This window comes from Martes martes, assembly GCF_963455335.1.
Source record: "Martes martes genome assembly, chromosome: 18".
NCBI lineage: Eukaryota > Metazoa > Chordata > Mammalia > Carnivora > Mustelidae > Martes > Martes martes.
Genome location: NC_137906.1, coordinates 15,071,267 through 15,083,680, shown reverse-complemented (window position 1 = coordinate 15,083,680; position 12,414 = coordinate 15,071,267). Strand labels below are relative to the sequence as shown.

Here is a 12,414-nt window from a genome sequence, read left to right as displayed (position 1 = left end):
GGTCATGAGATCGAGCCCCCCGTTGGGCTCCAAGCACAGCGTGGAGTCTGCTTGGGGCTCTGTCTCCCTCTGCCCCTCTGCCAACATGCACATGCTTTCTCTCTCCAAAAAGAAAAACAAAAGAGAGAGAGAGTGAGAGAGACAAAAGGATAATAGAACAATTAATGAAACAAAGAGCTGTTTTTTGGGAAAGTCAAATAAAACTCACAAACTTTAGCTAGACTCACCAAGAAAAAAAGAGAGGACTCAAATCAATAAAATCAGAAATGAAAAAGGAGACCTAGGAGTGATACCGTGTAAACACTGAGGGTCGTACGAGACGGTTATGAATAATTACATCCCCACTCCACAAACTGAACAAGAAACTAGTAAATCCCTGGGAATGTACAAGACTGAATCAAGAAAAAGGGAATCTGAAGCAAGGAGACTGAATCCGTGATCAAAAACCTTCCGAGAAACCTCCAGAACCAGACGCTTCACTGATGAATTCTTTTTTTTTTTTAACGGTACTTTTTCGTCTTTTTAAGATTTTATTTATTATTTGTCTGACAGATCACAAGTAGGCAGAGAGGCAGGTGTGGTGGGGGGGAAGCAGGCTCCCTGCTGAGCAGAGAGCCCGATGCGGGTCTCGATCCTAGGACCCTGAGATCATGACCTGAGCCGAAGGCAGAGGCTTAACCCACCGAGTCACCCAGGCGCCCCCACTGGTGAATTCTACCAGCATTTAAAGAAGTAATATCAAGGGGCACCTGGGTGGCTCAGCGGGTTAAAGCCTCTGCTTTCGGCTCAGGTCATGATCCCAGGGTCCTGGGATCGAGCCCCACATTGGGCTCTCTGCTCCGCAGGGAGCCTGCTTCCTCCTCTCTCTCTGCCTGCCTCTCTGCCTATTTGTGATCTCTCTCTGTCAAATAAATAAATAAAATCTTTAAAAAAAATAAAGAAGTAATATCAAAAAATAGAACATTTCCGAACAGGGAGCAGTTTCAAACTCCTTTCATAAGGCCAGCAGTACCCTAGTGAAATCAGACAAGGACACTGAAATTACAGGCCAATATTCCTGACACACACAGATTGTAAAGTCCTCAATAATATATTCATATATTGACTTCAACAATACATTTAAAGGATCATACACCGTGTTCGAGTGGGATTTACTCCAGGGATGCTAGTTTGGATCAAGAAATCCACTCGAGCAGTCTCTCCTTTGCTGTCCTGCCCGCTGCTCCCTTGCAGCATGTTCAAGAAACTTCTATGTCCTTAGGGAGGGAAAAAAAAAAATCAATTTGGCATCCGCAAATCAATTAATGTGATACACTCCACTAACAAAATGAAAGAAAAAAGTCAAATGATTTCAATAGAAGCAGTAAAAGCATTTGACAAAATTCAACATCCGTTTGTGAGAAACACCTGAAAAGAGTGGGTACAGAGGGTACGTGCCTCGGCACAATGAAGGCCACACAGGACAAGCCCGCAGCTCACATCACACTCAACGGCGAGAAGCTGAGAACTTTTCCTCTAATTTTGGGAACAAGACAAGGATGTCCTCTCTCCACCTTTATTCCATCTGGTACCAGTAGTCCCGGCCAGAGCAACCAGGGAGGAAAAGATATAAAAGGCACCACAACCAAAAGGAAAATAGTAGAACTGTCACTATTTGCAGATGACACGGTATGTGTAGAAAACCCTATGGATTCTCCACACACGTGTACACACACGCAAACACACCACGAGAATGGGTCGATGAATTCGGTGAAGTTACATTATACCATCAATGTACAGAAGCCAGTTGGGTTTCTCCACACTAATAACACACCATGGGAAAGACCGGTTAAGAAAACAGTCCCACTGACAGGTACATCAAAAACAATAAAACACCTAGGAAGAGAGTCAGTCCAGGTGAGGGACTTGTGTCCCGAATGCTACAAAACCTTAAAGAAATCGAAGACACAAATAAATGAAAAGGCGGTCCCTGCTCATGGCTGTAAGAATTAATACTGTTTGAATATCCATACTACCCAAAGCAATCTACAGTTCAACACAATCCTTATCAAAAGTCCAATGGTATTTTTCACAGAAACAGAGCAAATAATCCTAAACTTTGTATAAAATCACAAAAGACCCCAAATAACCAAGCGATTCTGAGAAAGGGGAACCAAGTCGGTGGCTTCATGCTTCCCAATTTCAAACATATTACAAAACTACAGTGATCAAAATACTAGGGTCCTGGCGTAAAAATCAGACACGTAGGTTGGTGGAATGGAAGAGACAGCCCAGAAATGGACCCGCCCATACAGGGTCAGTTAATCTATGACGAAGGAGCCAAGAATATACGATGGGGACAGGACAGTCCATTCAATAAATGGTGCCGGGAAAACGGGCCAGCCTCCTGCAGAAGAAAGGAACTGGACCCCTACCTCACCCCGTATGCAAGAATCAACTCAAAATGGATTAAAGACTTGAGTGTAAGACCCGAAACCATAAATCTCCTAGAAGAAAACAGAGGCAGTGAGCTTCCTGACATGGGTCTTTGATTTGACACCAAATCACCAAATTTGACAAGATTCTTTGATTTGACACCAAAACCAAAGGCAACAAAAGGGAAAATCAACCAATGGGACCGCATCCAACTGGAAAGCTTCTGCACAGCCCACCAAAGCCAAGGAAAACAACAAAGGAAAAGGCAGCCTGGGGAATGGGAGAAAACATTTGCAAATCACGTCTAATAATTATATCTACAATATATAAAGAACTCACACAACTCAGGAGCAAAACAAAACAAGAAAAACACCCAACGATCCCACTAAAAACCGGGCAGAGGCTCTGAAGAGAGCATTTTTCCAAAGGGGACACACGCACAGGCAGCCAGCAGGTCCTTGAGAAGCTCATCATGGATGCTCAGGGGAGGCACAGCAGGACCACGGTGCCATCCCCCTCACACCTGTCAGAATGGCCACTGTCCAGACAACAAGAAGGAATGAGCATGAGTGAGGATGTGGAGAAAGGGGAACCCTCGGAGCTGCTGGGGGGAAAGCCAATCGGGGCAGTCACTTCGGAGAACGGTGTGGAGATTCCTCAGAAAAGTAGAAACAGAACAACGGTAAGATCCAGTCATTCCACTTGTGTGGATTTACCCGACGGAAACCAAAACACTAACTGGAAAAGACGTGGTCACCCCCAGGCTCACCATGGCGCTGTTCACCACAGACAAGACCCGGCAGCAGCTAAGTGCCCACAGATGGACGAGGGGACGCTGCCGACGCCGTGTGTCCGCACACCCTGAATATTGTTCTGCCATAAACAAGAGGAAAACCTTGTCATTTGTCACAGAATGGAGGGACCTGGAGGGCATTACGCTAAGTGAAATGAGTCAGAAAGACTCATATGCAAGGGAAAAAACCCTGAGCTCACAGACACAGGGGACAGACGGGTGGTTTCGGAGGGTGGGGAACGGGGATGAGATGCACGGAGGGGGTCGAGGGGCACCAACTTCGGGCATAAGCTAAGCAGGTCCCAGGATGTGACCAGTAACACTGTGCGGAGCTGTAACTGTTTGTGGGGACAGACCGTTCACTAGACTTCCTGCGATCACTCATCACACACACAGATCCCGGATCGGCGGGCTGTGCCCTGACACTAACATCAGGCTCCATGTGACTCGCACTTTGATTTTAAAAAGGAAGGAATTTTGCCACCTGCTACCACAGGGAGGGACCTGCGGACACGAGACGAACAGTGCGGGACCCCAGTTCTCTGAGGGACCCCAGAGGGCAGCTGAGGGGCTGGGGAGGGGGAGTGAGTGTTTAGTGGGGATAGAGATTTAGTTGGTGAAGATGGAAAGTTCTGGAGACCGCTGGTGGTGACGGCTGCATGGAGGGGAAGGTGCTGAAGGCCTCTGAAATGGACACACCCGAACAGGTAAGACTGTCCGCTCCAGGTGATGCGTATTTTAACACAATAGAAAGAAGGGGGAAGGAGCCCGTCTCCACCACGGCTCAGGCCTGATGGGACCACAGGGAGCCTCTGCCAGGAGGGAGGCTGGCAAACCCACGACCCCTGCCTGCCACCCTTGGATGCTGGTGAAGCCCCTTCTGGCTCCTTCACGGGGAAATGGGACCCAGGAGCCGGCTCCCAGGCATGGGGGACCACTGCTGGCAGGCCCCGGGTCGGAGCAGGGCTTCACAAATGGCCAACGAGGAGGGTGGGGCCTGAGTACAGGGCCCTTGTCCCCCTTCCAGGAGCTGTATCCTGGCGCAGCGTGGGCCCAGCTCACACTCCCGGCCTGCCCAGCAACTCCACATCCCTCTGGGGCAATCTCAGTCTAGTGAGTGTCCCCCGGCCTGGCGGCCGTGGCTGGCTGGGCCTCCCCTGCTGGGGTGGAGGTGGGGGCAGCCGCTCCCCAGGCCCCCAGATACGGCGGCAGGACGTTGTGCGAGGGGCCTGCTGGCCTGGGGCTGAGGAGCACAGCCCGCAGGGTCCCGCACCCCGTCAGGCCGAGAGTCACCTTGTGACCCAGCCATCCCAGTCCTCTGACTCTGCCCTCTCAGAGGCTTGCAGCCCGGTGCGCACAGCAGCCAAGAGGTGGGAGCCACGCAGGTGTCCCGGGTAGACGGCGGGCGGAGGGGGGAGCGTCCAGGTAACAGAAGCACGGCCACACGAGCGTGGACGGCCACAGACACTATGCTGAGGGAATGCACCAGACATGAGGCAAACACGGCAGGACTCCTCTCCCACGAGGTCTGGGAGCCATCAGACCACCGACACAGAGGCGCGGGTGGGGCTGGAGGTGCATGTGGGGGCCTGTGTTTCCGATCGATCGACAGGATGGTAAGGCTGTGAAGCCAGACGCAGGGGAGGGGGCACAGGGATGGGAACGTACTTAACACCCCTGCACACCTAAGCCGGTCACAGTGGGGGCGCCCAGCCGGCGCAATCAGTAAGCCTCCTACTCTCGGTCTCAGCTCAGGTCCTGATCTCCTGGTCCAGGATCAGAGCAGCCTCAGGCAACCTGCTCTGGGGGGGAGTCTCTGCTTCCTCTCTCCCTGTGCCTCTCCCCATGCTCGTGCCCCCGCCTGCAAGTACGTGTAGGCGTGCTCTCTCCCCCACCAAATAATCTTAATTAAAAAAAGAAAAGTCGTTTAAAATGATACCTTTAAAAAAATATTTGGTTTAACCCCAAAACCAGATGGGCCTCTGCCCCAGAGATGGGTGCAGCCGCCCAGCCCACTCCTCAGCAGCCCCCTGCCAGCCGCGCGCCCACCCCGGGGGCCCTCTCCAAACAAGGCCAAATTCCTGAAACGCCCCCTCCACACACACACACACACACACACACACACACGCACACACCCCAGCCGCTTCTGTCCTGGCTTACAGCAAGTTCCAAAAGGTCCTGTCCGCCAGGAAGCCCTCCAGGGCTGAGCAAGCCGCTTCCACTCTGAGGTCCCCCGCGGGGCTGCGCGGGCATGTACTCAGGTTGCGGCTTAGCTGCCAGGACGGGCCCCCCAGGCCAGAGTCAGACCCCCGGGGCCTGGTTCCAGAAACGTGCTGGGAGCAGCCTGGCCTCCACGCAGCCGTCCCAAACCGTCCGTCTTGGCAGAAACCGGCACCTCCTCACCCGGCCGCCCGTGTGTCAGAGGCCCAGGTGCTCCCAGATTGGCTTTACCTGGTGCGTCCACGTGACTCATGCCCAGGTGACATGCATCAAAGGACCACAAGGGTATCACCCACAACCAAACCCAACTGAAGATGTGAGGGAGCCCAAGTCCTCCGGGAACATCAGACCTGAGGCTCCAGGGAAAGACTCTGTCATTTGTCCTGAAGAGGTAGGCAGCTTGGGGGACGTGCCGAGCTGTCCCTCTCGACCCCCAAGATGGAGACCCAACCCAGGCCTTGCAGAGGAAGAGACCCATACACATCCAGTCCCCCAGGCCTGTCATGAGAGTCACTTCTCTGGGAGGCTGCTACCCGGGTCCCATGCTCAAAGGAGGGGGCAGCCCACTACTGGAGCAGGTCCTGGGAGGGCTGTGGGGACACCCCAACCCCCAGGCTGCCTCCCTCCTGGAAGCCCTCACAGAGCCAGCTGGCCAGGCCTGCCCAAATCTCCTGCAAAACCCTCCAGGCCTGGTGCTTATAGGTGGCCCAGGCCTGGCCTGCTGGCCCACAGTCCAGGGTCCCTGTGCCCCCTGCCCCCGGCAATGCCCAGCTCCTGGCTGGCTATGGTGAGGCAGGGCAGCTCTGAGCCAGTCCGGGTCACCACAGAATGGCCCCTAGCCACCCATCTGGGCCGCGGCAGGCAGAGAACCTGGACAGACCAGGCAGCTTCATCCAAGCAGTGGAGACTGTGGGCGTGCATTCCATGGGGGTCACAAGGGAGGGCGCAGGGCAGCAAACCTCGCCCCCAACACCCCTGGAGCAGAGGGGAGGCCAAGAAGGGGGGAAGAGCTGTAACACCAAGAAACCTGCTCTGCCTCTGAAGCCCCACACCCCCCAAGGCAGCTCAAGTTTCCAAGGCCTCAGTTTCCCCAGCTGTGAAATGGGGGCAATCGCCAGCATCTTGCCTGCTCCACAGGGCTGCCAGACAGATAAGGCAAGACACTGGTGTCATGAGCCAATTCTAAAAAACCAGAGGCTTGGCCCAATGCCAGGGAAAGCCGGACTTGTAAGAACAAACCGCTCCAGAGCCCAGCGCGCCTGCCTTGGAGCAGCGCCCTCTGGCTGAGGGGATGGGCTGGGCATGGCAGTGCTCGCTGTGAGGGGCGGGGTCCCTGCAGGGTCCAAGAGGCCAGGAAGCCCCCTGTCCCACCTGCCAGGCTGGGCCCCCCCACCCTCCGAGGTCACTGGAGGGAGGCTCTGGCTCCAAAGGCGCAGCTCCTGAGCAGTGTAACTCAGGAGAGTGACAGGGCCAGCTCTCCTGCCCGTGACCCACCCCCCACCCCACCCCCCCGCCACAGGCTGAGAGCTCAACGTGCCGGTGACCTCTCCCTGGTGCGTCCCTTTTTCCGGAACAAGTGAAAGTTCAGGTCTGGAGGAGGGAGGCGGGGAGAGAGTGAGCCAAGCCAGCCAGCTGGCAGGAGCAGAGCACAACGGTGGTGCCAATGCTGTCCCCCCGCCCCTGGCACCATCAGGGTGGGCCCTGCGGCTCCCCGGCTCAGGAGGCTGGGGAAGAGGCCACTGCAGCCTGCCTGGCTTCCAGAGAAGACTGTCGGCGGTTCCAGGACACTCAAGTTCCTGGTGTAGCCTCTCTTGGCAACACCGCAGCTGGACCAGTGGATTCCCAGGACCTGGGGCTGCCAAAGACCACCTCCCGCCGAGTGGGTGGGCACCAGAGGAGGGCGGGCCACTGGGTCCCTTCTGGAGTGCCCAGAGGCTGCGTGTCTCCGATTGCTGTCTCAGGACAAACGCAGCCCCTGCCCCTGGGGGACGTAAGCTAGGTGTGTTCTGAGGAATCTGAGCTGGGAGCCCCTAGTGGGGTGTGCAATGTCCCCCTGAATGCCTGGGGAACAGCCCCTGAGCAGGGCTGCCCTCCTCCTGGGGGCGGCGGGAGCAGGTGCAGCTTTAGGGGCTGTTCCTTCCCCAACCTCCCCCTCACAAGGACCAGGGGCTGCTGCTGATGGCTCACAAGCAGGGTTCTGTCAGCCTGGAAGCACAGCCTGTCCTTTTCCTGTCAATCCCAGGACAAATCGCCCCGGGAAGGGAGAGGAAGCTCCTCAGGCCTCTGGCACCTTGGAAATCACCCCAGAGCAGGGCCACCCAGGAGCAAAGTCCAGGAGATGCCTGATGGGAGGATGGCGCAGGTGGACCGAGAGCCTGTTACAGGCGGGACGGCCCTGATGCCCCACCTGAACTGGCCACCTGCCCAGAGCAGCCAGTTGCCAGGGTGGGGACAGGAGAGCCCTCACCCACTGGTCTTCTTCCCCCAGCCCCCTGCTCAGGGCATGTGCAAAAGGGTGGCCCCAGGTGGGGGGCCATGACGTCACCTCCAGGTGGGGGAGAGCCAGGTGGACCCCCACACCCACACCCACACCCAGAAGCCCGGGGGCCCTTTGCCCTTTCTCTCCCTGCAGACACCCGCCCGGCATGATTTCCTCTTTCTCTGCAGAGCCGAGGTTTCGCAACGCGGCGGCGGTCCGCGGGTGACAGCGAGACACGCGCGGTGGGGGGGGGGAGGGGGGAGGGGAGGCAACACAGCCACAGGCCCCGGGGCCGCTGGGAGGCGACGTCCGGCTCCATGCAGGTGCACCCCAGGCCCGCGCCCCCGGCCACGCAGGCGCCGCAGCTCTCCTCCCAGTCCCCGGGGCGGGCATCCAGGCCGGCACCCACCCCGGGCCGCACCCATCCCGGCCCCGCACCCACCCCGGCCAGCGCCTCACAGGGGCGCACCCGCCCCGCTCCGCATCCCCCCGGCCCTTCGGCCAGCCCGGCCCCGCACCCACGCGGACCGGCCGCGACCCCGGAGGAACCCGCCCGGCCGCACCTACCCGGGGCGCCGCAGTCGGCGCATCTCGTGTTCCCCGGCCGCTGCAGCAGCTCCAGGACGGCCCTCCGCCGCTCCTTGGCCATGGCCGCGACGCCGCCCGCCCGAGATGCCGGGCCGGGGCCCGGAGCGTCCGCCCTGCCGCGCTAGGGCCCCAAGCAGGCTGCCCGCCGCCCGCGGCCCTGCGCCATCCTGGGCGGCCTCAGCCCGCGCGCCGGTTCCGCATTCCTGCCGCCGGGCCCGGCTCCGCCGCCGCCGCCGCTGGTGTCTCCGCCGCGGCCGCTGAGCGTGTGCCGGCGCGGGGCCCGGGGCGCACCGCGCGTTCTGGCCGGCACGGCCCGCGGGCGGCCCCCAGCGGCGCGGGCGGGCGGGCGGCCTCCTTCCGCGCCCAACCCGTCCCCCAGCCCGCGCGCCTCGGGACCAGCCCGGCGGGCTGCATGCTGCCCACCCCCATCTGAGCACAGCGCCACCAGCCCCACCAGTGGGGGGCCTGAGCAGGCCCGGGTGGGCTCCTCCGTGAGCTCCTGGGGGTGGGAAGCAGCATCTGGACACCTACTGTGTGCCGGTCTGGCCCCGTAGGCGCACGGGCTGAGGGAAGGGGTGTGGGCTCACACCATCCCTGCCCCATGGAGGAGATGGCCAGCAGGCCCCAGCGACCACAGGAGGGACACCACAGTGGGGTCCCCATGCCAGGAATAAAGCCCCACCATGTCAGGAGGCAGGGACCCAGGAGTGAGAGAGAGGGGAGAGACAGAGGGGACAGGTCCCTTCCTCTGCCTGCCTCTGCACTTTCCCAAATTCTTCCTATCTTCTTAAATTATGGATCCAATGATCCACACGATTGAAATAAGCATCCCACTAAAGGATTACAGCTTCTCTCTATCCCCATCCCAGGCAATTCTGAGCCAAGCTCTGTGAACCATACCTCTGCCTCCTTCCAGAATGGTCCTCAGCCTGTGGGAACACCAGGGGAGTCCCCAATCCTTCTGACCTGCCACTAGGTTTTTGGGTGTTTTTTGTTAGGTTTGGTTGATTTTCACTTAATAAGACCTTACATATCTTCCAAGTCCATACCTACGGACCTCCTTCTTTCAGTGACTGTGTTCTACTCAGCTGACCTGTGACGTGTGCACCCAGCCGCGGGCAGAGGAGCATTTAGGGTGTTTTCAGTCGGTCAGGGTCTCAGCCACACGACCCCCTTCGCCCACTGCCAGTACCTCCATGAGTGTTGGAGTGGATTCCCATCACGAAGGAGCCCCTCCGGGACATGGGGAAAGGCACTGCCGTTGGCAGCAGACCCTGCCATTTGCCCGCAGTGGGGCCGCACTAGCATTGTCCTGCCAGGTGCCTGCTCCCCGGGCCGCGGTCACCTTGGGGGACACAGAGCTGCCGGGCCTCGTCCATCTGGCCGGCAGAATGCGGCACGTTGCTCCGCCCTGCTAAGTCAGCGGGGCTGTGGTGCGCTGTGCTCAGCTGGCCACACATCTCTCTCTGCCATCAGACTGGAGCCTACTGAGCAAAGACAGACGGCGTTTTCTCCTCTGGGCCCCTGTGCCAGGCTCGGAGCCTGCCACCCAGCATACGTGAAGAGAACGTTACTTAACAAAGATGTTAATGACAAGTTACAGCTACTAACTAGTTAACTAGGCATCAGGTTAAACTCCTCAATGGACTTTCTCATTTAACTCCCATTTTATGGGGAAACTGGGGTACAGAGCAATCCTATCAGTGGCCCAAGGCCACACATGGGTTCCACATGTCAGGACTGGGGTAAACGCGGGACCAGAAAAAGAAACGCACGCTGGGAAGGCTGCCCAGAGTGGGCAGAGAGGAGCATGGACCCGCAGAGGGGCTGCAGAGAGGCCTCGGGGAAGAGCAGGTGTGGACCAGGCTTCCTGCAGGAGGGAACCACGTGAGCAGAGGGCCACAGCCTGCCCAGGGTGGGTCCTCTGCCATCTCTGTCTTCCCTTCTGACTGAGGAGGTGATGACATCCCCGGGGCGGGGCGGGGGGTGAGAAAAGAGAAGTCAGGATGTGAAACCAGAGTCCCCAAAGGAGGCGAGAGCCGGAGCTACAGCCCCTGTCCTGGGCTTCCCGGCAAGGGGGTGGCCCCCACAGGATCCAGACGGTGACAACACAGCCTGGGCTGGGCCAGAACCAGACTGGGGCTGGTGTTAGAAGACACGGGGTCGGAATGGGCGCCCTGCCTGCCCCTGCCCACCTGCCCACAACCCTGCTCCCTCTGCCAGCTGTCCCTGGTCTTGTAAGCCTGAGACAAAGGCCCCTGAATCCCAGTTACTCAATCATCTTCTGGGCCTGGGAGGAGGGCCCAGCAAGACCTGGTGCCCACATGCCCAGGAGCACTGAGCCACACCAAGAAGACGCTGAGCTCCTGGTGGGCAGGGTCTGCCCGCTCCTGTGCCCACAGAACAGCTAGTCGGCAGGCAAGGTGAGGCCAGGGCCCTGGCCCCGAGCCAGCAGGGCAGCGCCTCGGCACTGGCAGGGGCTGGCTCTCCCAGGGAAGGAGTGGAGTGGACAGAGGCTTCCGGGAATCGAGGCCAGCCCTGGGCCTCTTGGAGGGGATGAACCCTGCCCTCGGCCTGCCAGAGAAGCCATTTTCCAAAGGTCGATGACAGGGGCACTGCCAGGCTCCCTTCCCCGCTGATACACACAGGTTGCCACCTCTTCCTTGAAGCCCTCCCCAACCATCCAGGCAGAAACCCCCAGACAAGGAAAGAGACCCCAAATCAGTGTCAGGACTTTGTCCATGGAACCCAGAGCTCCCAGCCCAGCATTTTGAAATGATCAGGCCCAGAGCATGCCACGTTCTAACACCCCCTTGGCAAGAATACAAAAGAAAACCACCTCTCAACCAATTTCTTTCTATAAACAAGGTGTTTTCACTCTACCAACCAGATTTCTAAGATCTCCAAAGCAGGCACCAATCTGAACACCGGGGATCTCCCAGCAAGCCCTCTGGACGCGACTGGCTTCGCAGCAGCAGAATGGCGCCTGGTCTCTCTCCAGCATCTCCCATGTTTCCAGTCCCAGACAGGATGCCGCTGAGGCGGCTGGAAGCAGAGGGAGCCTGGTCCTTGCTGGCTTGCAGCTCAGAGGAGTGAGGTGGGCTGGGAAGCTGCCGGGATGCTCTGGGCTCCCAACTCAGGCCTTGTCATCGAGACCCGCACTGGAGACCTGGCCTTGTCGTGGGCACTGGACAGAGACCCTGTGGCCCAGCCAGGGAGACAGGACATAGAACCAAAGGCTCCCAGAGGCGAAGGGGGCACAGGGATGCTTTGAGAGCAGGGCATCTGGCTGAGGTACCTCTGGGCAGCCAGTGAGGTTTGCTCTGGGGCAAGAGGGCGGGCCGGGTGCAGAGGCCAGAGAGGCCAGGAGGGCCCCCGAGGTGCCCAGGGGGCAGTGACCCTGAAATGAAGGGTCCTGGAGGGCAGTGCTCCCCACCCAGGGCCGGAAGTGTCTCCATGGTGCACTACTGTTTCTTGGCTTATGCTGGGGTTGAATTGCCTCCCAACCCCTATCCCTGTGAGGGTGAATGTGGCCTTCTCTGGGGACAGGGTCTTTGCAAATGAGCAAGTCAAGTCAAGGTCATGGGGTGGGCCCTGCTCCATGACTGTGTCCTTATAAAAGGGGTATTTGGACACAGACAAACATGCGGGGAGAATGCCATGTGACAGAGGAAGGGGTGGGGAGAGATGTGTCTGCAGCCAAGGAACAACAGGGGGCTCGGGGCCTCGGGGCCTCGGGCCTGGACCAGCCCCGCCCTCAGCGCCTCCAGGAGGCACCTGCCATCAACCTGGGACTGGGAGGGAACAAAGGTCTGCAGTTCAAAGCCTCACAAGCAAAGGAACACAGTTCGATGTTGGTTTTCTCAGCTGCTTTTGTACAATAGAATCAGGAAACTGACAGCTAGCTGGTGGGTACCTG

General features: G+C 58.4%; 1 protein-coding gene across 1 annotated transcript in view; it reads right to left on the bottom strand.

Annotated features, from left to right (window-relative positions):
- ADAP1 (ArfGAP with dual PH domains 1) overlaps window positions 1–8,762 on the bottom strand; it is a 49,448-nt gene extending 40,686 nt beyond the window's left edge. Inside the window, exon 1 of the mRNA XM_080830776.1 lies at window positions 8,475–8,762. Coding sequence (XP_080686902.1) covers window positions 8,475–8,556 — 82 coding nt within the window. The 5' untranslated portion in view covers window positions 8,557–8,762. The remainder of the gene's footprint in view (window positions 1–8,474) is intronic.
- Window positions 8,763–12,414: the final 3,652 nt, after the last annotated feature.